Source organism: Osmerus mordax, chromosome 14 (assembly GCF_038355195.1).
Source record: "Osmerus mordax isolate fOsmMor3 chromosome 14, fOsmMor3.pri, whole genome shotgun sequence".
NCBI lineage: Eukaryota > Metazoa > Chordata > Actinopteri > Osmeriformes > Osmeridae > Osmerus > Osmerus mordax.
Window position 1 is genome coordinate 4,826,679 of NC_090063.1, and position 25,128 is coordinate 4,851,806.

Genomic DNA, 25,128 nt, shown 5'->3' on the forward strand with positions numbered 1-25,128 from the left:
CGACAAACGCCACAACAACAACAACAACGAGAACAATAACAATGACAACATTGACCCCAACAAAATCCACTGCAGTCAAGGCTGGAGGCTCAAATAGTGTTCTGGTGAAACGGACGTACTGATCGACAGGTGGTGATGTGACACGTGGGGGTGCAGGATAGAGTTAGATAACAGAGGAGGGTGACATGGATGAGGTGTGGGGTTCACTGATGATGGTGAGAAAGACAGAGAGGGAGAGTGAGGAAGGAAAGAGGGAGAGAGAGAAAGAGAGAGAGGGAAGGGTTCCTTAAGACAGCAGGGCCTCATTTGGAGGTTAAACAGGAAATTCCAGGCAAAGGGGGCTGGTGCAGGGGGTGGAGAGTAGAGGGGGGGGGGCATGGGGTGGAGAGTAGAGGGGGGGGGGGCATGGGGTGGAGAGTAGAGGGGGGGGGGCAGGGGGTGGAGAGTAGAGGGGGGGGCAGGGGGGTGGAGAGCGGGAGGTTGGGGGGGTGGAAAGCAGGGGGGGGGGAGGGGTCATGGAGGGGTGGGGGTGATTAGGATCAGCCGGAGGAGCTGATAAAGGAGCTTTATTGCAGCACAACATAAATATCCGTGGAACTTAGCGAGTGTGCGTGAACACGTGTGCGTGCACGCGTGTACATGTGTATTTGTGTACATTAAGTGCGTTTGCACGCTGAGGCATATCAACGGTCACATTCATTCACTAACTACTGTATATAATGAGACTTATGTGCTCGAGCATAAGAGCTTCAGCAGGACTTATAGACAAGCTGACCTCCACAGTCCACAGCAGTGCGTGCGTGTGCATGTGTGTGTGTGTGTGTGTAAGTGCCTGTTTGCATGTGCACATGTGTGCATTCATGTATGTATCTTTAATTCTCTACCAGTTGGCAGGTGGTGTGTTTTGCTGTACACTCAGGAGAGAGACTTGAGAGAGACAGAGCATGCACATGCACATGCACACACACATGAGACACTATTAGGAAAGAAGCAGAGCCCAATGGGAAGTATAGGAAGAGTTTAGGAGGATGGAGGTGAGTGGGTGCATGAGAAATGAAGGGATGGAAAAGGAGAAGAGGGGCAGGCAGGAGAGGAACTGGAGGAATGGAGCGGTGAAGACGAAAAGGAAGGAATAGATTATTCTAGATAAATAGGACTCTAGGGGTGAAGTGGAGGAGCGGGTGGGGTTTGTCAGGTGACGGGACGGGGGGACGGGGGGAAAGGGGGACGGGGGGCGATGGGTGACTCACCCGAGCTCCTTTGGGTCCCATGGCTCCTATAGGTCCTGGTAACCCCTGTAAACCAGACAGAAACAGTAGTTGAACGGTTAACCAGCATCACTGGTCTACAGAACAACACTGACAGAAGCAGAAAGGATGTGTTTGTGTGTGTGTGCGTGTAGTAGTAGATAACATGTGTGTGTGTGTTGATAAGCCCTTGACTACTTGACAACTGTGCCAGACAGACCACTGATCTCCAGTACCAGTATCTCTCTAACACTAAGCTGTGACCCCTGACTGCCTATTGTACCAGTCCCTCTCTCCTCACTCGCTGCCTACAGCACAAGTCAGTCTAACCCCTGACCTTTGGCCACTGACCCTGCCTACTGTACCAGTCACAGCACAGCATCAGAGGATTTACTGCACCTGCCTGCCAGGATAACCTTTGGCACCTGGGCTTCCGTCTGGACCTCGTTCTCCCTGCGCAAAGAAAGAGAGAGAGATCAGAATGACACTTACACAGAGAGACAGACACAGCTTTGTGCAGGGTAACAGAGAGTGTGTGTGAGGAGGGTAACACATAATGTGTGTGAGGGTAACAGAGAGTGTGTGTGAGGAGGGTAACACATAATGTGTGTGAGGACGGTGACACAGAGTGTGTGTGTGAGGGTAACAGAGAGTGTGTGAGGAGGGTAGCACAGAGTGTGTGTGAGGGTAACACAGAGTGTGTGTGAGGGTAACAGAGAGTGTGTGTGAGGGTAACACAGAGTGTGTGTTAGGGTAACAGAGAGTGTGTGTGAGGTGCTCCAAGGTTCGTGCAGCGCTTACTTTGAGCAAGTGCTCCACTCAGATCCAGCCCCCTCTGAAACCTTGTGTGTGTGTGGAGCAGGTCTATAAAAGCCCTTTGTTACTACCAGTATTGCTGTTGGACGATGGCTTGTATCTGTGTGTGTGTGTGTGTGTGTGTGTGCATATATGTAGGCTAGCCCCAATTTGTCCTGTCAGACCTGTGGGGAGTGGAAGTGAGTGTGTGCACATAGTATGCGTGTGTGCATGAGTGTGTGCGTGCGTGTGTGTAAAGATGTGTGTGCATGTGTACGCGTGCAGGGGGGGCAATCCTGGAGGGGCTGTCTGGAGAGGACGGGGTGGGGAGGGGGCAAGAGGACTCCAGTGAAAGCTTGTTCATGTATAACTTCCTTTGACACACTCCAGCCCTGCAGAGTGCTGCTACACTGCCTGCTATTCACCATACAGAGGCCTGGCCCCCTCCCTCACAGACCGGTTCCCTCTCTCTCACACTCTCTCTTTCCCTCCCTCCCTATCTCTCTCTCTCGCTCTCTCTCCATCTTTGTGAAGCAGCCAGGTAATTATGGAGAAAGAGAGGTGAGTGGGGAAAAGGGGTGAAGGGGTGAAGGCGTTTCTCTTTAGGACCATGTGTGTGTTTATGTAGGGGGGTCGGGGGGCGGGGGGTCTCATCATTTGGGTCAAGGGTGTGACCTCACGAGAGCCATCGTGACATTCTTCAGAATGTTGCCGTCAGTCGCTGCCAAGCTGCAGTGTGACTCAGCCAGTGGAACTGCTGGGAAGGTCAACTCATCTCCATGAGAAAACAGGGGGCGTCTGTCTCCTCTCTGCTCCTTTCCTCTCCTCTTTTCTTCTCTCTTCTCCTCTCTTCTCTCATCTCCTTTCCTTTCTTTTGCTCTCATTTCCTCTCCTCTCCTCCAAGGATGACATCACACTACCAAGAACACTCATAGTTGTTCCATTCTGTGTCCTGACTTTGGCTCAGGCATTTCTCTCTGTCTGTCTCTTTCTCTCTCTCTCTCTCTCTCTCTCTCTCTCTCTCTCTCTCTCTCTCTCTCTCTCTCTCTCTCTCTCTCTCTCTCTCTCTCTCTCTCTCTCTCTCTCTCTCTCTCAGGAATTCAATGCTCTTGGCTGAAAATAGTCCTGGACAGAGGGATGGGCAGTCCAGACCCAAAATAGACCACGATACTGCACTACATTATAAGCTACTGGGAGAGAGAGAGGGGTGCAGGGTTGGGGGGGAGTGGGGGGGTGCAGGGTTAAGGACCAAATACTGCAAAAAGAGAGGAGAAAGACACAGAGAGAGATCCAGTGCTGCAGTGACACGAGACTGGTTGGTTCTGGCCCAGTTTTGTCCTGTCTCTGGAGCTGGTGTCTCAGTGCAGTACAAGGGCCTCTGTCATCACCCCAGCTCCATTTCTGGCTTCCTGCAGGTCTGTTTGGCACTGCCCACAGGTGGCACTGAGACAAAACAGTCCAGTACCAAGACGACATGAGGCTCCAGGACAGCCTCGAGGGAAGCTTTCCAAAGACATGGACCAGACTTGGACATCTGACAGTTGGACTGTCACATTGGAGAATGATAAGTACCATGCATTGCCACGGCGACCACAGCAAAATCACACATCCCACAATGTGCATGGCGATCACTGCCAGCCTTTGCGGTGTGGTCTCTGTGTGTTTGTGGGACTGTGTGTCTGTGTATGTATGTGTGCGTGTGTGCGTGTGTGTACGTACGTACGTGTGTGTGCACAAGTGTACATATTCGTGCGTGTACACGTGGGTGTGAGGACCAGGCCTGACGTAGAGAGACAGAGGGTTATGGGGGCTGGATCTGATTAGATAGGACCAGAGAAGTATCTGTAGAGGTCAGAGGTCGGGGGTTCAGGAGGGCAGAGAAGATTAAAAGATGCAATTAGGAAGCTGCAGAGAGGGCCTTCCAAGGGCTACTTACAGGTTCTCCTGGATGACCCGGGGGACCAGCATGCCCTCTCTGTCCCTGAGGAGGAAAGCACACACTGTTCAGTGGGGGGAGAGAGACATGGGGAGGCCAGGAGAGAGAGAGAGAGAGGGGGGGGGGGAAGAGAGAGACAAAGAAACAGAGAGGAAGACAGGAAGAGGGAATGAGCCACATTTAATATGACTCGTAAAAGTCATGAGTGAAGTGTAAGACATAGAACATCGGGAATATGACGCACACACACACATACACACACACACACGCACACATAAATACACACATACACACACACACACGTACACACACATGCTAACACATTAATGGTACGACAGTCATGGAAAACCTGAGGTAACACACAGGCCTCGCTCAGCCTGCTGGGAGCTGACAAGAGAGATTTTTTACGCAGTTAAATATGCATGTTAAAATGAACAACTCTTTAATAGCCAATACCATGCGCAAGGAATCCATCTAATCTGTTGTTGTCCTGAGGTTAGAATTTCCACTCAGACCCAACTGACTGAGACACACTCAGAGTGGAAGCCAGAGCCGCTACACAGTTAGGATATAAATGTTTTCCTGTTGGAGTCAGAGCATACACACACAAACACTCAAGGTCAAACACACACACACCCACACACACACTGACTCATATTTCAGGCACGTACACACAGGCAAGCAGAAACATATTCACACACAAACAGATGCACAGACCAACACAGGCTCTCGTGCACGCATATGCGCACACACACACACACACACACTCCCCTGCAGCCGACGGGCTGGATCCACTCCGGGGGACGAGGGGAACTTCTGGGGTTTTCTGCTGAGGCAGCAACACTCCCCTCAAGCCCCCCCTCCCCTCAAGCCACCCCCCCCCCCCGACAAAGAACGGAAAAACAGAATCAAAGGTGGGAGGACGTGCCTCCACAGACCACATTCTGACAGAGGAGGGGGAGAGGGATGGGGGGGGGGATTTGCAGAGAGAGGGGGGGAATCAGGAGGGGCATAGGGAAAGGCATAGGGAGATAGAGAGAGAGAGAGAGAGAGAGAGAGAGAGAGAGAGAGAGAGAGAGAGAGAGAGAGAGGTGGAAAAAAGAATCTGGAGGAAAGAAAGGAAAGCTTCCCTTTGTCTCGTTTTCTTACATGCAGTTTCTGAGTCCCTGGACACGGTACTGGCCAGCCCTGAGGGATGTCCTCAGCACCGCCCAACCACGTCTGACAGACCTTCTGTCAACACTTCCAAATGTCAAAAAAATCAGCATTTCCTGTCTGAACACGATTTAGCCTCATCATCGCCTACAGTAGTTGCTTACTCATCCCTAACTACCAACTGTCCTTCCCAACCCCAGGCACCTGGCCTTGCCTGCTTCCTGTCTTCGGAGACATCACCTGACCTACCTACCTCTCTCTCTCACCTCACCTGGTGCACCCTACCTGCAGGCACCACTAGGGGGAGACTGCTCTGACCACCCCTCCTCCTGACGCCTGCAGGCCGCACAGCCGTGCAATAACAACAGCCCCTTACAGTATTAATAGTGTACTGTACATCCCATGCAAGTTCATCCTATAATGACCTGCTGACCATGCATTTGCCTGATATGCTTTAGTCATGTTCTAGTCATGTTCCAGACTCGTTCCAAGCGTGTGTTAGCTGTGTCATTAACCCTGAGGAGGCCATGTCAGGTGGCTTTCCTCCCGGGGTCACGTGTGTGCTAACGAGGGCGCCCTATCCCGTCTGCCGCGTTTGTGTTCACAACAACGCTGCTTTAACAAGCATGTGCGTTCAATCACATAAAACCCTCAGAATGCCTTTCATTTAGCTCTAACACACAGCACTGGCAGTAGCTCTCTCTGTTTGTTCTTTTTTCCCTTTCTTTCTTTCTTTCTTTCTTTCCTTCCTTCCCCCTCTCTCTCTCTCTCTCTCTCTCTCTCTCTCTCTCTCTCTCTCTCTCTCTTTATCGCTAAGCCCGGCAGCCTGCTCAGCACTTTTCTGCAGAAGGAATAAAAGACACATTGTGTGTTAGTGTGTCGGTGTCTGCTTTCCTGCATTCTCCTCTCCCTTTCTTTCTTTCTCTCCTCGATCTCTCTCCCCTCTCCCGCTCTGTCCTCCCTCATCCCCTCTTCTCTCATCCTCCTTTCATCCTACCGGGATGTAGGTCAGTGAAGATAGCCACATTACATTGAGGAATTTAGCATGGTAAACTCTGCTGTGGCAGGCTGGTCCGGACACAGACACACACACACACACACACACCTGAACCCCCTGGCCCTACACTCTAGGCGGCGCGAGAAGGCTCTGACTGGAACACAACGTCGACACAGGGCCCACTACTGCTGTGTCTGTCACACCAACCTCACTTCAGGACCAAGATATCAACAGCATAGCTGTGTAAGACGGGCGGAGGGTTCTTACCTCCTCCTTCGCTCTGCCTCTCTGTTTCTCTCTCTTTCCCTTTCTCTTTCTCTCTTTCTCCCTCTCTGTTTCTCTCTCTCTCCTCTGTTTCTCTCTCTGCCTCTCTGTTTCTCTCTCTCTCAGTTTCTCTCTCTCTCTCTCAGTTTCTCTCTCTCTATATATTTCTCTCTCTCCCTTTGTTTTTCTCTCTCTCCCTCTCTCTGTTGCTCCCTCCCTCCTTACCTCCCTTTGTTTCTGTCTCTTCCCCATCTCTCTCTCTCTCTCTCTCTCTCTCTCTCTCTCTCTCTCTCTCTCTCTCTCTCTCTCTCTCTTTCTCTCTCTCTCTCTCTCTCTCCCAGACAGAGACACATGTATGGTTAGGGTCCAATAGCAGCAATGGAAACACATCTCTCACGTCTGACCGTCGTTTACCGGAGCCCATGGCCACACAGAAACATCCATTATTAATAGAAGAATACAGGGAGACGCTTCTGAGAGCTTCCTGTTTCGGAAAGAGGGAGAATTGATGGTTGATTTGAGTTGACCATAATAATGATGAGTTTGGAGAGGATGAAGTTTGAGCACAGGAGAGGAGAGTTTGGCGTGGATAGCGTTTGAGACACACACACTCCTGCACAGAACACACACACACACATAGGCAGACATACTGCAGGAACGTTTATGTAACAGTGGTATCGTAATAATAGGATGAATGATATAAACATGGTTAGGGGGAAGATAAACCTGTGCCATGCCTACTCTGGCTATTCTGATTGCAGACTAAACTGTTTGTCTTCCTACAATCAATCCCAGTGATCTTTAAGTCTATCATGATGGACTCAACTCAACTGTAGCTCTATGAATGCACTCACTCAACTACCTTCTTGCCCGCCCGCTCACTCACTCACTCACTCACTCACTCACTCACTCACTCACTCGCCCGAAGATAGAATGTAAGACTGAAACATATGGAGAGACACCCGAGATTTTTTTTTTGGAAAAGTGTACAGCAGAATGTAACACAGCCTGTCGTTGAGGCTTGGCCCTGCGTGCGTTTGTGTGTGTGCTTGTGTGTGTGCTTGTGTGTGTGTGTGCGTGTGTGAACCTCCTCTCTCTGACCTCTCCATACTGAAAACCCATTCAGACTCGGCTTGGCAGGACACGAGTAGAACACAGCGGAACACTCTCGGTATGTCCGAGCTCGTGAAACGACTCTCCCCTATCACACATTTTCTACGGACTCCTGCTCCCTCCTCCACCCTCTTTCCATCCTTGGAAACCCCACAAGCAGAAGAGAGAGAGAGAGAGACAAAGGAGAGGGAGAAGGGGGGAGGGCAACGAGGCTAATGCAGGTTGAGACACAGTCCAGTCACAAACCCTGCTGTAAAGTCTGCAGGGTTTTTTATAGGGTGTAATACAGAGGCAACGGGAGGCCCAAATCCTCTATCCCAGGCCCTCCGCACCCAGTCAGACCCAGGATCCTTCCACAACCCAGACCTCGTCCCCATGATGTCAATGTTTCCCAGCAGGGAGACCCAGCAGAGTGACAACCCAGAACATTGTGAGAACCATCTTAAATTATAAAACCAAATGAAATATCCGAAGACTAATGTTTTGACTGATGGTTCTTCTTTGTTGACTAGAAGCCTTTAGCCGTGTGCCAAGCACCCTAAGACTCTCGACAAACATCGTAGTGGAACGCGCCAATTCTTTCTCATACTGTATACATGAAAGACAACCAGTCTCTAGTCTGGTTCTGTTTTCAAAGAGTTTCTGCTAATGAGGACTGGGTTAAGTTGGAGGCAGCGTCCGCTGATGGGGTTGGAAAGAATCTGCTCAAGAACAAAGTATCTCTTGTGCGTCAGATGACACTGAACCTCCTCACAGAGAATCCAACTGTGAGTCGAATGGTGTGAGACTTCATCATGGAAAGATGAAGTGTGTGTGTGTGTGTGTGTGTGTGTGTGAGCGAGGGAGGGAGAGAGATGTACGTCCGCATGTGCATGTATGTGTGGAGAGTGTGCATGAGTGTGTTTGTGTGTGTTTCAGTGGGTGTGTGTGTTTGAGTGTGTGTGTGTGTGTTTGAGAGTGTGTGTGTGTGTGTGTCTAGTAGCAGACGTCGACGGTCACAGTTTTACGAGATCCATACAGTCATTTCTGTGGTCAGCTTGTCATACCTGTGGCAGGAAGGCATGATGTCACACCCTGTATCAGATCCTCTGTGTTGATGCGGTTGCTGTGGAGATGACCTCCCTCCCCTGAGGGTGGTGATGTCACCAGCAGGTGAGAGACTGACTGGTGTCTGAGAGACAGTATGGTGGACTGTTCACTAACACAACCTCCCTATCATTTTGACCCAGAAATTCACACCTAGGTCACACGAGCACACATCCCACAGAGAGGAGAGAGAGAGAGGAGAGAGGAAAACAGAGAGAGAAAAGAACACAGTCTCTGTTGTCATTTTAAATGTAATGATAACATCATGGCTTTATTTGACTAAGTTCTCACTTAGTCAAATACTTACACCTATCTCACCTATCTTGTATGTGTGTGTGTGTCTGTATGTATGTGTGTGTGTGTCTGTATGTATGTGTGTGTGTCTGTATGTATGTATGTATGTATGTATGTATGTATGTATGTATGTATGTATGTATGTATGTATGTATGTATGTATGTGTGTGTGTGTGTCTGTATGTATGTGTGTGTGTCTGTATGTATGTATGTATGTATGTATGTATGTATGTATGTGTGTGTGTGTGTGTCTGTATGTATGTGTGTGTGTTTGTGTCCTTATACTTTCTCACTATACCGGTGGTCTATGTTGATGAGTTCTGTTTCCATCATTAATCCAAACCCGGGGGCAGGGGGGGGGGGGGGGGGGGGGGCGGAGCCACCTGTCAACACATCTCTCTTAACCAATCACCTTGTGTGTACCAGACACTCACACCTATGGCTCAATATTCTCTGGTTTGAAAATCACCCAGCATCACTCTGCCAAGTCTCATTTAGCAGAAATAGTAGCTCTCCATATTTTCCACCAGCTTTCACATTTCTGTGTATGTGTGTATGTGTGTGTGTGTGTGTGTCTTGAGCCGCAGACTCTTAACAAAAGCCACATGTTGAGGGCAGACCGCCAGCTAGACCTGATGCTCTGTTTCATTGAAAACGCTGCACTGGACACCGAGAGACACACACACTTTCCACCTACATGCATTCACGCACACACACACATGTACTGTCTCCACGTGCAAAAGCATGTCTGTACGTGCAAACACGCGCCTGTTGTTGTGACAGCAACTGCAATCTGTACGTGGGTACCTTTTGGTGCAGCTGCTCAAGGTTGAGTGTAATGTTTGTGTACGGCCAGTTTCCTTGGCAAAGCTGAAAAGTTTTATTTCTATGAGGCCTCGGGGGAGGGGGGGTGGAACGTCAAAGTCCCTGAGTTGTGTCAAACTGATTTGCCTGCTAAGGCCATTTGTCGATACTAGAAAAAGAAGCATGTCATTTTCACTGTATTCACAGACAAGGTTTTCTAGAATTCAACCATGAAACGTCTGACAAACACACACAAAGACACGCATGTGCACACACACACAAACATAAAAACACACACACACACCCTTGGGACCAGTCCTGGTCGGTTCCTGTCAGAGTCCAGTCCAACAGAACCTGTGGCTAAGTTCCCTTTCCTAGAAGTATGAATCACATAATTCAACTCTTTCCTGCTCTGCTTGACACCAGTGACTGTACAGTACGTGATCCCCCCCTCCCCTCCCCTCTCCTTCCCACACACACACACACACACACACACACACTCTCTTCCTGCAAACGCGTAGACCCCCTGGAGATGACCCAACTGACACAGATGGTTGAAGTGGTGAGCACAGCAGAAAAACTGAGAGACAAAAGGGGGGAGAGTTGGGGGGAGGAGGAAGAGAAGAGAGATAGAGTGATGGCTCCCCTGACAGAGGGAGGGTTATCACACCACTCCAACTCCCAGCTGCAAGATAAAGAGAGGGGGGTGGGGGGGCGGAGAGAAAGACAGAGAGAAAGACAGAGAGAAAGACAGAGAGAGAGAGAGAGAGAGAGAGAGAGAGAGAGAGAGAGAGAGAGAGAGAGAGAGAGAGAGAGAGAGAGAGAGGGAAAGACTCCTGCAACGTATGTCTGTGCAAGGCAAAGCTAGTGTAGATAATAGAACACACAAACGTTATGTCATGGCGGCAGTGACTAACGCACCCGTCTGGACTCAACAGTTTTCATACTTCTCAATGGCCGTGTTTCGCCGTATTTGGCTTGGTGATGATATGATCTCATACACACACTTTCTTGGCCCCAGCACTCGTGTGTTTGTAAGAGGACTGTGTCTAATAATAAGCGCGTGCATGTGTTAGTGTGCGTGTTTCTGCTACAGTATGCTGAGCGAAGGAACACAGCTGTTTCTACAGTCCTTTGAGGAACCGAGGAGTACTGTGAGGATTCCGAAGAAACAGAGAGCAGATCCTCTCTAAAAATAAAGAGTGCTGGGCAGAACCATGTGGAACAATAGACAACAGAACAAAAAGGTTCCATATCCTTTTCGGATGTGTACTTTTGCACCGATTAGACCCCCCCGTGGTTCTTACAGACCTGGAAAGGGTTCTGTAAGCAATGTATTTTCCCCTGTTACTTTTCCAAAGGATTCTATATAAAACTCAGAGAGCAGTAACTCAGAGAGCAGACTTGGGGGTAGAGAGATGGAAAGAGAGGTGTAAGTAGAGCTGGAGAGAGAGATGGAGAAAGAGGGAGGTGGAGAACAGAGGGAGAGACGGAGGGAGAGATTGAGGTAGAGTTGGAGTTAGAGGAGGTAGAGAGGTGGCGATGGAGGGAAAGATGGAGGGAGAGATGGAGGGAGAGATGGAGGGCGAGATGGAGGAGGGAGAGATGGAGGGAGAGATGAAGGTGGAGAAGAGGAGGAGAAGAGAAAAAACGCTTCAGTCGTACCTTTCGACCGACTTGGCCTGTCAGCCCAACCGGTCCCAGAAGTCCTGGGTCTCCCTGGAAACACACACACACACACACACAAACACATACAAACCATGAGTTGGCCAAACCAATAACAACCCTGACATCACATACTGTCCAACAACACACTCCGTGAAACACATTCAGGCTGTGTCAGTTTCAGACAGAAGGGACAGCACTTCTACAGCGCTGATGATGCGCACATTAAAGGGCAGGTTTTCCCACACAGGGATTAAGCCAGATCCTAGATTTAAACACACATCCACTGAAAGAGCTCCTTGTCTAGGACTGGGGTTAATCGGAGCTCTTTACAGGAGGAGATGAAGCGGTGTGGGTTACCTTCACTCCTTTAGGTGCAGTACCAGGAGAGAGCCCTGGGTCGCCTTTCCACCCCTGGGGGGAGAGAGAGAGAGAGAGAGAGAGAGAGAGAGAGAGAGAGAGAGCTTAGAGACAGGGTCTATGCATTCAAAACCATCAGGGTTCACATTTCCTGGCATGGAGGAGGGTGGTTGAATGAGTCGCAAATGAGTTTAACTGTAGCAAGCCAAGAGCTCGGTCCCAGACCAGACCAGACTGGAACAGACCAGACCAGACTAGGCCAGACCAGACCAGACAAGGGAAAACAATCACAGAGCAAGGCCGAGCAGAACCTTTTTCTAAACACACCTGCCCGAAAGAGGAGGCCAGGGCCAGGGTTACGCCCCCCCCCTGCCCCCCCCCCCCCCCCCCCCCCCCCCCCCCCAAGGAGGGATGCCCTGGCTGAGGAAAGGGTTCCACATGTTGGCTCCTCTCAACTCTTCTATAAAACACCATTAATGCTATTCCATCCAAGCCTTTGCAAGCTCTGGAAACCTACTGTCCGGTTTGCCCGTGGTCGTATGATCTGGCTATGTCCGGTTTGCCCGTGGTCGTATGATCTGGCTATGTCCGGTTTGCCCGTGGTCGTATGATCTGGCTATGTCCGGTTTGCCCGTGGTCGTATGACCTGGCTATGACATCGTTCTTCAAGGTGTGGGGAGGGGGGGGGGGGGGGGGTTTGGTTGTTCAAAGTCATCTTTACAAGGTTAAACATCTCTGTGTATGCCAATAGGCAGCTCTGAAATACGGTGCTCTGCCTGCCATTTAGGGGGGAGGGTGTGTGCGAATGTGTGTGTGTGCTGGGGGGTGTTGTGGTTGCAGGTTTCCTTGTCCGACACCTCTGTCCCCAACACGCAACACAGCAAATGGGCAGGGCGGGCCGACCTGGGGTCTGTAGTCTGGGAACATGGCTCTATGGCTCTCAGGAAGTGGAAAATGTTTGTTAGGAAGGCGGCTTGTTTGCAACGCAGTTAGTTAGCACACCGCTCCAGAGAACTGAGTTGCTGTTGATAATCCAAGCTCTTACAGTCCTTCTAAAAAATAAAGAGAGAGAGAGAGAGAGAATGAAAGAAAGAAAGAAAAAAAAGAATAAAGAAAGAAAGTAATAGTGGAAAGAGAGAGTAATGATAGAAAGGAGGTAGAATGGAGTCATGTTCTCCGGTGATCCGCGGAACACAGGTTCTCTGGCTCTGATTCTGGCTGGGCTGGGTGGGTAGCGTGGGGATGTGCAATCTGATTGTGTGCAGCTGTGGCCATGTTTATGTCAGGTCTTTTTATAACAACCTTAAATATAGGTAGGCCTCATTAATGCCTGTGTGGAAATCAGCAAGAGAGAGAGAAAGAGAGATACTGAGAGGTAGTGAGATGAGAGAGAGAGAGAGAGAGAGAGAGAGAGAGAGAGGAGAGAGAGAGAGAGAGAGAGAGAGAGAGAGAGAGAGAGAGAGAGAGAGAGAGAGAGAGGAAGATGATCTGTACATGGGCCAGGTCATCATGTGTTCACAAGTAAAAAGGTAGACAGGTTTATTCAGGGGTCAGAGTTTCCATCTCGCCATGTCTTCCCCACAGCCCTGATAAATCAGCATGAACTCTGCCCTCTTGCCCCCTCGACCCCCTCAAACCCCTCCCCCATGCTAAGGAGGAGACCTCTGGGTCTGGGGGAGGGGGGGGATCTCCTAGAATGACAATGCACACGCCCACACATGAAGACACACGTGAACACATACACATGTGAACACCCAAACACACACACACACACACACACAACTGTAAAACCTTCCCCTTCCCTCTCACAGAACACAGAGACCTGACATTCACCTCCGTCTGAACGCTAGATGCAACTCCCACACTGGTCATGAACCTGGTTTGGTTGGTATTTGCAAATACAATCAAATACTTGGTGTCATTGTTTGTGTACATGTGCGTGTGTGTGTGTGTGTGTGTGTGTGTTGTGGGATGTTGGTCCTAATAGGTTCCAGCTGATTAGAGAACAGACATAGAGAATGCAACACCTCATCTCCATACTCCTTCAGCCCATTAAAGTACCAGAGCAGGTACATAAAGCACAGACATGGTTTAATGTGGAAAACCATACAGCAGACGGCTGGCACTAGACAACTATGTGTGTGTGTGCGTGTGTGTTTGTGAGTTTGGGAGTGTGTATGTGTGTTTCAGGAAGTATTTTTATGTGTCTGTCAAGGAGGTTTTTTCAGGAATTATACAGTGTGTGTGTGTGCACGTGTGTGTGTGTGAGAGAGTCAGTGTCTGTGTCTGTGTGCGTGTGGAACATACCTTAGACCCCGGCGGACCAGGTCGACCAGGGTTGCCATGGGGACCAGGGGCTCCCTGTAAATCAAAAAGAAAAACACATTATCAAACGATGATGAAGAGGATGATCAATCTTCGTGTTGGCAGGTTTGCTGAGGCTGTGGGTTCGAGAGATGCACAGGCTGGTAGAGGTCCAGCCTTCATTTCTCGCTGCTTTCTGCTATCTGCTTTCTGATGGATTTTGTGTGTGTGTGTGTGTGTTACCGAGACAGAGAAAAAGTGAGTGTGTTCATACGTATGTGCGTGCATGTGTGCCTTTGTGCGTGCACGTGTGTGTGTGTGTGTGTGTGGTGGGGGAAGATGGGGGTAGCTTGTGGAAAAGGCTCCTCTCTGCTGGAGGTAGGATGGAGGAGTAGAGACATATGGATGTGGTTTTCCTCCTTCCCTCTCTAGTTGGCTCACACTCCACAGTCTCCCTGGGCCAGAGACTGGCGTCACACGCACACACACACACACACACACACACACACACACACACACACACACACACACACACACACTCACTCACTCACAAAGGCAAACCCTAATGCACCCATGAGAGTTCATATACACTCCTGCACACACACACACACACACACACACGCACACACACACACGCACACACACACACACACAGAGACTTTCAACATTGTTATTGTTCAGCGTCTTAATGAGAATTGCAGCTCAGCTCAATTAGAGCTTTAAATTCCTCCGGTGGTATGTGTTTCACTCTGCAAGCTGTTGCTAGGAACGAAAAAAGACGTTGACTTTCAAAACAAACAGAGCAGGGGTATACAGTAGCACAGTCACCCCCCCCCCCACCCCCACCCGCAACACACACACACACAGGCACACACCCGAAGCTGCTCTGGGGGCTGTAGGCCAGGCTACTACACCTCAGGAGCAGTTGGGAGGGCGATGACAAGGTCCTCAACCCATCTCCAAGCTCCCTGAGTGGGCGTCAGCGTGTGCGACAGCCCCCTCCTCCCTCCAGAGCTCCATATGGCTGTGGCCGGCCCACAGAGGGGTCCCCCACCTGCGTCCGAGCTGCCTTTTTCCAACCCGATACTACTGACCTCGGACCCTTGACCTTCCAGATGACCCTACACGTGGCGTATCACCCTGGTGCCCCTCCGGCACCCCCCCCCCCCAGTCGCCCGCCCAGCGTCAAAGGTGAGGCGTGTCAGAGAGCGCGGAAAAAGTGTCACGACCGGTTCTAGAGTGGGGTCAGTGACTTTCATTGTGGGGTGAGGCGGAACCATTCAGGCAACAAGCTGAGAGTGGTTTAGAGTTTAACATCCCTCCACCAACACCCCTCGTCAGCCAAGTGGCTCTTTATGGTCCTGTGAAAGGAGGTTCGAAATGCGCTTACCTGCGTCTGGATGACATGGCCGTAAAAGCACAGTCGAAAATGCCGACAAGCTACACACCACACTACCCACTACACGCAACCACTACCTGCTAAACACTACCCACTACATGCCACCCACTACATGCTACACAATACCCTCTACACGCTACACACTACCCTCTACATGCTACACAATACCCTCTACACGCTACACACTACACGCTACACAATACCCTCTACACGTTACACACTACATTACATTTACATTTAGTCATTTAGCAGACGCTCTTATCCAGAGCGACTTACAGTAAGTACAGGGACATTCTCCCCGAGGCAAGTAGGGTGAAGTGCCTTGCCCAAGGACACAATGTCATTTGGCACGGCCGGGAATCGAACTGGCAACCTTCAGATTACTAGCCCGCTTCCCTCACCGCTCAGCCACCTGACACCTGACACTACCCTCTACAAGCTACACGCTAACCACTACACATTACATGCTACACATTACATGCGACACTATACCCACCAAACGCCACACTCCACACACTCCACACGCACCAAGTCCTGTCCCCTATATCTGGTGGTGCTCCCTTACACATGGACAGTGTTAAGGTGGAGGTGGAGGAGGACTCCATGCCATCAACACACTGGAAATAAACCAGATTCTTCTTATGGCCGGTCTGTGGTTTACCTATGTTTAGCTCCTAGGATCGCTGGCATGACTGGCACACACACACAGACCCACAACTGGTTATGTGCCGCACGGAATTATATGTCATGACGCCTCCCCATTCTATTTGAAAGCTCTATAATTAAGGTACTGTATGTTGGCATCTTTGGCACAGGGACCCATGGTCCAAAGCTGATATAGCATTGGCATTTCCCCTTTACGTGCGTTATTTGTGTGTTTACGGTGGGTGTTAGCCATGGCAGCTGTCTCCCTTCTCAACTAGGTGTATAATTAGCATATGTTTTCATTGTTAGCACAAAGACCCTGGTATACATTACAGGGCTATTTCCTTGGTAAAGTTGCTTAATCGGGGCCATGCCAGGGTGCGGCGCACACAGATGGAGATTCAGGGATATAGAAGAGGAAGCCACAACCTCTTGCGCTGACCACCAGGGCGTCACTTGCGGTTACCGTGGTAACGAGGCCTTCCACTCCTGGGGGTTAGTACGGTGTCTAAAATCGGACAGAGTGTCCGAAACACTAAACAAATGCTGCTTCTAAAAGTTTCATGTTTCTAAGAGTGTACAGCGCATAAGAATAACGTCGGAAGGATGAACTCCTCTATGTCCACAACCCTGCTTGGAGAGGATAGAGGCCATGTGTGGGACCAGCCGCGAGGCTGTAATGGCGTTGCCCCATAAAGATGCTTTGAATTTATACAACAGGTCATAAAGAGCGCTGGAACATGTATATGGCAGACATGAAAGATAAAAGTTGCCCCGTGTGAAGCTGTGCCAAGTGAGAGCACCCCCCACCCCCCCCGCGCCCCCCCCCCCCCCCCACACGACTGGGAAGCACAGAGCCCGCGTGAGTGGGAAGAGAGAGAGAAAGGGTGTGAAAACACAACACGCTCCTCTCTCTCGTACTGCGGGGTCTCTCTTTCGGGGGTAAATCCCAGAGATGTGAAGGGGGTACAGAGAGAAAGGAGGGAGGGAGGGAGGGAGGGGGGTGGGTGGGCAGAGTTCAGGATTTTATCCCAGGTCTCCATGAGCCTGTGTATTTTCCCTGAGCTGTGGTCCTACTGAAGGGAGGGTCATGTACACTGTGGAGAGAAGCAGGACCAGGTGTCACTGTGCCTGCCCCCCCCCCCCCCCACACACACACATGTCCCTGGCCTGCTCTGCCATGTCAGCACCACCACAGGAACTCTGGAACAGAAAGGTAAGCTGGCGGACTGGCACGGACAGCCAGGCAGGCAGGCGGACGGTCGGTCGGCAGGATGGAAGGACTGACAGGCAGACAGGAGGCTGACATCACAGACATCACAGCCCCATAGTCCAGTCCCACGTGAAGGATTGTAAATACTCCACAATGACAGAGAGAGCAAGCCTGACAGAGAGAGCAAGCCTGTCCAGAATGCTTGAAAAAACATTATAAAAGATCCCTGGTGTGCAAGAGCCAGAGTAGGACTGAAATACATCATGCAGCACATCAATACTGACCCTATAAAACGAGAAAACATCGCTAATCCACAGCAATATTATTTATTTTACAACAAAAACAGTAATAGCTCAAATAACTGCAAAAACAGTTTCAGCATCTCGCCAAGCTATCCGTAGATGATGCCTGACCAGGACGGCACGACATGAACTTTAAGTACAGTTAAGCTTTCCATTAAAAGTGCATGAAAACAGTAATAAGCTGTGCCTGACTAACTTTTACTGGTCTCACTAGGACTGAGCACGAATCAAGAAACACTTAAAAAAAACAACATGGCTCTGGTTTCACCAGCCCTGCCAGGTGGGCAATGCCCCTGTGCCCTGGTCCCTCCTGAGCACTGCACACACACATACAGACTAGGAGCAGCCAGGAGGAGGAGGAAGATGAGGAGGGGGAGGAGGATGAGGAGGGGGAGGAGGGGGAAGAGGGGGAAGAGGGGTGGAGGATGAGGAAGAAGATGAGCAGGACTAGTTGTAGGAGTAGAGGCAGAACGACTGGAGTTGAGCCCCAGTGCAAAGTTCATTTCCCAGGTTTTATGACAGCCGTATTCCTATGGAGGCTTGTCCACAGAGCTCAGACCGGGATCAACACGGACCCCTAAAAAATCGGATCTGACGCCATGACACACGGTTACCATGGCAAAACAAAACACTGAGCTCAGTGAGTGGAAAACACAAGTGGTACCCTCGTCACGCCAACACAGGACATCAAACACGCCAGCTACACGCCAACACAGGGCACCAACCGTGCCAGCTCCACGCTAATCCAGCTACCCACAGAGATACCTTATCGAATCTATTTTTCCATCTCCCGTTGGATTTGATTGTAATAAAAAGGCACAGCGTGTGTTTGTCTCTGGGCACTTCCCTTGGTAGGGTAGGTGTTGGGCGTGGTGCTGGAGTTTGTAGGAGGCTAGATAGACAGTGTCTCTCTCACTCAGACAAAGGCTCTTTTGAAGAGGGCCCCAGACACAGGTCTCCACAGAGAGGTCATAGACCGTCTGCCTTTGGGTCAGACTTACAACCCCAACCAGACTGGCGCACCAGCACATTGAGGCGTTTGTTTTGCTTGGATGGGACTGATCCATTGGTTTCAATGTGCTGGGTGAGTTAAAACAAGCTCACCCAAGTGTTAACCCCAGGCTCAACCACAGTCGCCCTGGTCCCAGCCCTTTCCCGAGCCTCACCTCCCAGCCCCCAGCCCTTTCCCTAGCCTCACCTCCCAGCCCCCAGCCCTGAAGCTGTCTGGGACACATCACCATGCCACTGCATCATCAGCGGGCAATGTTGACCGTGGTTGCCACAGCAACAGTGTCTCACACTCACGTGTGTGAGGTCAGGGGTCAAACTAGGCTCAAGGGTGGGGTTCCTGGAGGGTTCAACAGTATCACCATACCTTGAGACAGACCACACTCTGAGCTGGTGTGTGTGTCCAACGTTTCAGAATGTCAGCTCCCATTCTTATTCTTAACGTGTATTGGAGAATGATCCAAAACATTCAAGGAAATATTGGCGATTGTTGTCATTGGAGCTACTTGGTAAACTGAAAGCGGTGTCAGAAGTGTATTTGCCTTGTGCGTGTGACCCAGGTGTGCAGCATCAGAGCCAGCTGAGTCAGAGCCTGCTGTCACACCAGGACGAGGAGGAGACTTGGATTTAACAGTGGAACAAAGATGGCTGTATAGTATTTTACTATGGTATTTCCCAGTGTTGCTGACTAACGATCTCCCTCTCCCGTTAACGTGGAGCAGCTGTGGGCGGTCGACAGATCCTCGTTCCTCCCCGTACGACGAGAAGGCCCCAACCTGCACAGTCACCGGATTCCTGCTTGATTTGTAGAATCAATTATGCGGAGCATCTGTGTGTGTGTGTGTGTTTGTGTATTTGTGTGTGTGTGTTGTTGAAACCCTGATAAGCTAAGAGGTGTTTTTGTTTCAAGGGTGGCAATGAACGATGAATTAGAATGGATGTATTGGTGTCATTTTCAGAGGAGTATATAATACTGCTCAACCAACTGTATGTGTGTTGAATAGTTTTAGTCATTGTAACTGTGTAGATGGGCCTTTCATTTTACAGTGAGGGATGGATTTGTTTGTTTGAGGTGTCGGTTCAGCCCTTAAGGGGTTGGGCCAACTGAGGGCGGGTTAGCGAGGGGCCCAGCTGTAAACCGGAATCAACACATACAGCATCCATTCAACTTTTTATGGATAGTCTTGTTTTCGCTGTGGCCGTTTTGATGCTGAACCACTTCTAAGACAACAAGGCTGGAAACAGAAGCTCCACTTTGTTTGGTGTGGCTGACTGACCGGGGGTCAGAGATATCAACGGCATATCTGTGACTGGCTGGGTTAGAATTAGAGTTGACTGAGTGTCTGGCTAGCTCTGTGACTGACTGGCTGAAAGACTGACTGACTGACTGGCCGGCTGAATTACTGACTGACTGATTTGGTGACTTGGTTCTGCTAGTGCACACACAGGCAGAGCAGTGAGTTCTGCTGAAGATTTAAACAGCTTTCATTAGAGCCGGACAAAGAGCTCTTTATTCCAGAGCGGAGGGCTGCTGTACCTTGCCCTGTTCCTCTAGTCCGGGCTCACTCTGTCTATCTCTCTCATGCTCATTTGCACGCTCATATGCATTCACACACACAGACACACACAGACACACACAAGCACACGGTAACATTCATTCAAGCATGCGCATACATACACACTTCTTTTCGAACGCCGATTGTTGCGACGTGTCCACCATCATGTAACTGACTCGGCCTCCTCCTTCAGCTCCTCACACTGCTCCACCCTCTCCTCCTCTACCTCCTCCTGTCTCTCCTCCTCCTCTACCTCCTCCACCTCCCGTTCCTCCTCCTCTACCTCCTCCACCTCCCGTTCCTCCTCCTCCTCCACCTCCAGCTCCAGATGAACAGGGCCCTGTGGAACCTTATGCCTGAGCTCTGTTTACAAAGCTTTTATTGGCCATCCTGTCGCACAGACAGCCTTTTGAAAGAGCCTCTTTATAGGTGCTTTCCTGTTTACGCCTCAGGGTTCGAGGTCAACACTCGCAGACTCACACTGAGTGGGGTCAACCTGACTGCATAAGAAAACTTTGGAGGGTGGGGTGTGTGTTTGTATGTGCATGTGTGTGTGTGTGTGCATGTAAGGGGGGGGGGGTAGGCTATTATGGTAATTACAGAAAATGATCTGAGACCGTGTCTGCAAGGCTGGTACACAGAGACACTCTTCTATTTGAGCGTGTGTGTGTGTGTGTGAGTGTGTGTGTTGGCGCTAGACTTCACAGGGAGCATTGTCCGGAGTAAGACATCGCTTAAGTAAGACACAGGTAGCACAGGCACACCGGAGAGAGGCCCTTAAATAATGTTATCCTGGGAGTTTAATCCCTGGTACAGCCACAAGGTCCAGACTCGGGCATTGGAAGGGACCTGAAGGTTAGGGTGGCTGGGAGGAGGAAGATTGGGACAAGCTGGGGGAGGCTGGGGGAGGATGGATGATCATTTAGGGGTGAGGATGGAGGAGGGGTGACCCTGGCTGAGCTATTAGGTGTTTGAGCTTGACACACTGATGGGTGTGTGTGTGTGGGGGAAGGGGGACTTCCAAACAAACAGCAACCAGAGCGGGGAGACAGAACCCAGACTCACCGAGGACCCCCTCTTCCCTGGCAGGCCTGACTTCCCTGGAGGTCCTGGTGGTCCCTGGAGGAGAGAGGGGGGGGGAGGGAAAGGTGGCAATGGAAGGTCAGTTACACTTTGTCCAAACGTTTAGACATCAAACTATATCCATTGAAAAAGATACACACACACACTCACACACACAAACAGAACCCTTTCACTTCACTTCCATACTCTAAGATCATTATCAGACCATAAAGACTAGCTTCATTGTACCTTCATTCAGAGGCAAACCTCCTCTGGGTCCACAATGAACGGTGGCAGAAAGAGACAGAGAGAGAACGAGAGAGAGAGAGCTTGTGAGAGCGAGAGCGCTTGTGAGAGAGAGAGAGAGCTTGTGTGTGTGTGAGAGAGTTAGAGAGAGAGAGAGAGAGAGAGAGAGAGAGAGAGGAGAGAGAGAGAGAGAGAGAGAGAGAGAGAGAGAGAGGCATGCCACCTTTCCTGTGATGCAATTACAACCCTGCTGCTATAGTGCCGGTGAGAAGGGGTCAGCCTATCAATCATAGGCTGCAGTGCCTGTGTGGTAGGAAACACTAGAAACACTAGAAACACTAGCACAAACATGTGATTTCCTGTCTCTCTCTCCTTTCTCTCCTTTCTGCTATCTCCGACCATCTCTTTTTTCTCCAGCTATCTCTCTCTCAATCTCTCTCACCCCCCCTTCCCTCTCTGTATTCTCTATAGGCCTCACTACCCCTCTCTCTTTGGCTTTCGTGACCGGGTGTGTTAAGTTTATCAACTGTGGCAGGTTTGTGGTCATTCATTTTCTTTTCATGAACCGAAAGGAAATGGAGAAGCGAGGAACAACACAGAGATTGACCGCCGCTACGGTGCCTCAGGCAGTCCAAAACAAACCCAACACTCTGAAACCACACTTTGCTCACACACACACACACACACACAAGATGATGCGTGTGAGATGAACCTCTATGTGAGCTGATGAACACATACAGTTTTCATTCAATAGACACACGGAAACGTTAGTCAATCTGTGGAATATTTTGAACAAAAATTGCTTAAAGCTTCCTCGGCCAGAAATATTGTCAATCAGCCTGGTTCTGAGGAAAACACGTCCATGAGCAGCATTCCATTCAAAGCCACCTTTGTTGTAGAATTTGAGGGGACCACACCCACTGTTACTGGTCCATCTATCTGGGCACTGTCAGTCACAGTCACCACCCCACCCTGCCTCCACCCCCCTGAACCCACAGCCCTCCCAGACAGCAGGTCAATCTAACAGACTGACCACCAGACCTGACCTGAAAGAGAGAGAGAGAGAGAGGGAGGAAGAGAGAAAGAGAGAGAGGGCGAGAGAGAGAGAGAGAGAAAGAGAGGGCGAGAGAGAGAGAGAGAGAGAGAGAGAGAGAGAGAGAGAGAGAGAGAGAGAGAGAGAGAGAGAGAGAGAGAGAGAGAGAGAGAGAATGAATGAATCTACCCCCTCATAAGTTTATCTTCCTGAGTCTAGAGGAAGTTGAGAAAAGAGAGGAAAAGATGAGGAAAGATGGGCAAGAGTTATGGTGGGTGGGGTGATTTTCAGGTAGAGATTGAGTGACAAGGAGGGATAGAAAAAGAGAGAGAATGAGAGTTACTGGCCAATCAGTCAGGAGGCTTTCAAAGAGAGAGAGACAGAGAGAGAGAGACAGAGAGAGAGAGAGAGAGAGAGAGGAGAGAGAGAGAGAGAGAGAGAGAGAGAGAGAGAGAGAGAGAGAGAGAGAGAGAGAGAGAGAGGTGGAGAGGGGGGAGGAGGGAGCGTGAAGACTGCTGCAGGCTGAAGAGAGTCTTTGTGTGGCAGCACTCAAGAGTCACAGGAGCAATGATTGACCTACTCCACCTACCTTCCTGTTGTATCTCCCTCTCTCTCTCTCTCTCTCTCTCTCTCTCTCTCCCCTCTCTCTCTGTCTCTCTCTCTCTCTCTCTCTCTCTCTCTCTCTCTCTCTCTCTCTCTGTATAGTATATATATGGGAAAATGTGTCCAAACTTTTGACTGGTACTGTATATATATACCAAACACGTTCTCTGTCAAGTTTCTCTCTGTTTCTCTTATCCTTTGAATAGACAAAGTGCCACAGGTGACAGACTATTATAGAGACATGATTTTCCAATCACTTAATGTCTGTGTGCATATTTGTGTATATAGATATATTTGTGTAGGCGTGTGTGCGTGTCACAGAAGTCCTGAGTGACCTACTCCACCCGCCTTCCTCTCGTATCTCCCCTTCTCTCTCACACACGTGACTCTTTTCACTGTCCAAAGCTTCTCTCTGTGTCTCTCTTCTTTCTTCCCTCTGAAGGGGCGAAGTGCTATGGGTGACAGACTGTCGTGGAGACCTGAATGAAAGGCATGCTTTTCCTCTCACTTAATGTCTGTGTCTGTACGTGTACTTGTGCATGTGTACACACCGTGTTTGTGTAAGTGTTTGTGTGTGTGTGTGTGTGTATGTATGTGTGTGTGTTTACACTCTGCCCCTCAGCATGCACTAGTGGTGGCAGACTCCCAGTGAGAGCTCCCCACCCCCATGTGTGCAACGTGGCATGCGCCCCCCCCTCCCTCCCCACTCAGGCAGAAAGAAAGGTTCCCATTGAGGAGAGCACACATTGCTTAGAGAGGGCAGTCCACAGGGGGGTGGGGGGCAAGTAGTCACCAGGGCAGTAGAAGTGTTTATATAAGAGAGAGAGAGAGCTAGAGCGAGAGCGAGATAGAGAGAGAGAGAGAGAGAGAGCGAGCGAGAGAAAGAGAGAGCGAGAGAGAGAGAGAGAGAGAGAGAGAGAGAGAGAGAGAGAGAGAGAGAGAGAGAGAGAGAGAGAGAGAGAGAGAGAGAGAGAGCGAGAAAGCAGAAATCTATCCCTATGTTGTGTCCTGGAGAAACCATGATCCTCATAATGAATACCTATCACACACACACACACACACACACAGATATACACACAGACACATTGTACAGTGCACACACCCACCCACACCCGCACACAAGCGCACGCACACACGCCGCACACTGTTCAGCTCCAGCCGGCTGACTGTCAAAAGAGAGGGGCCCCTCCTCCCATCCCCACAGTCTCTTATAATAAATAGGTCCACTGCTGAGTCTGACAGTCCACACATGTGCGCTGCGTGTCCATGACTGTGTTTAAGTCGGAACACGTACATGTAGCCTGCCTTACTGTACACACAGACTGCATGTCTCATCGCACTCTTAACACGCGTGTCTCCATCCATCAACACAGACAGCCATCATTTAACCCCCGTCGACTTCCTGCATCTTTATGGTTTCTCTAAGCGCCTGCCAGCCCAGAAGAGAGAAGTCTGCAGTCCGCCCTGTAACAAGCTGTTTGGTCAATCTCCTTGTTACTTTTAGGTTTAGGGGAGTGTTTTCAAAAGCAAGCATGACGCAAGGCAACCTTCCCTGAGTTCAAATGCTTTTGTTGTTTTTGTGGTACTGCGTGTTTGTAAGGTTAGGACATGTCTTTGTCAGGGACCGCAATTACAAGTTCAATTCCAACTAACACTCAAGATGCTAAAACAACATAAAACTGGTGAAAGTGTGGGTCAGATGGCACACAAGAACATGTCACAGATCTCGTAAAGAAATCTAGTACAGATGTCCAGACATCACTTCCTACCATCTAGTTCAGATGTCCAGACATCACTTCCTACCATCTAGTACAGATGTCCAGACATCACTTCCTACCATCTAGTACAGATGTCCAGACATCACTTCCTACCATCTAGTACAGATGTCCAGACATCACTTCCTACCATCTAGTACAGATGTTTACACAGCAGCACCTCCCTGTACAGTACCTAGCACAGATAGTAGTCATCTACAGACAGCGCCGTCTCATGTCTAATAGAGATGTCTAGTCATCATGTCCAGACAGCACCTCCTCCTGCC

General features: G+C 50.0%; 1 protein-coding gene across 1 annotated transcript in view; it reads right to left on the minus strand.

Moving 5' to 3' along the window:
• Positions 1 to 25,128, minus strand: part of col27a1a (collagen, type XXVII, alpha 1a) — a 74,993-nt gene that overhangs the window by 37,521 nt on the left and 12,344 nt on the right. The window contains exons 4-10 of the mRNA XM_067250231.1: positions 21,209 to 21,262; positions 14,024 to 14,077; positions 11,717 to 11,770; positions 11,357 to 11,410; positions 3,979 to 4,023; positions 1,647 to 1,700; positions 1,251 to 1,295 (exon numbers count right to left, since the gene is read on the minus strand). Coding sequence (XP_067106332.1) covers positions 1,251 to 1,295; positions 1,647 to 1,700; positions 3,979 to 4,023; positions 11,357 to 11,410; positions 11,717 to 11,770; positions 14,024 to 14,077; positions 21,209 to 21,262 — 360 coding nt within the window. The remainder of the gene's footprint in view (positions 1 to 1,250; positions 1,296 to 1,646; positions 1,701 to 3,978; positions 4,024 to 11,356; positions 11,411 to 11,716; positions 11,771 to 14,023; positions 14,078 to 21,208; positions 21,263 to 25,128) is intronic.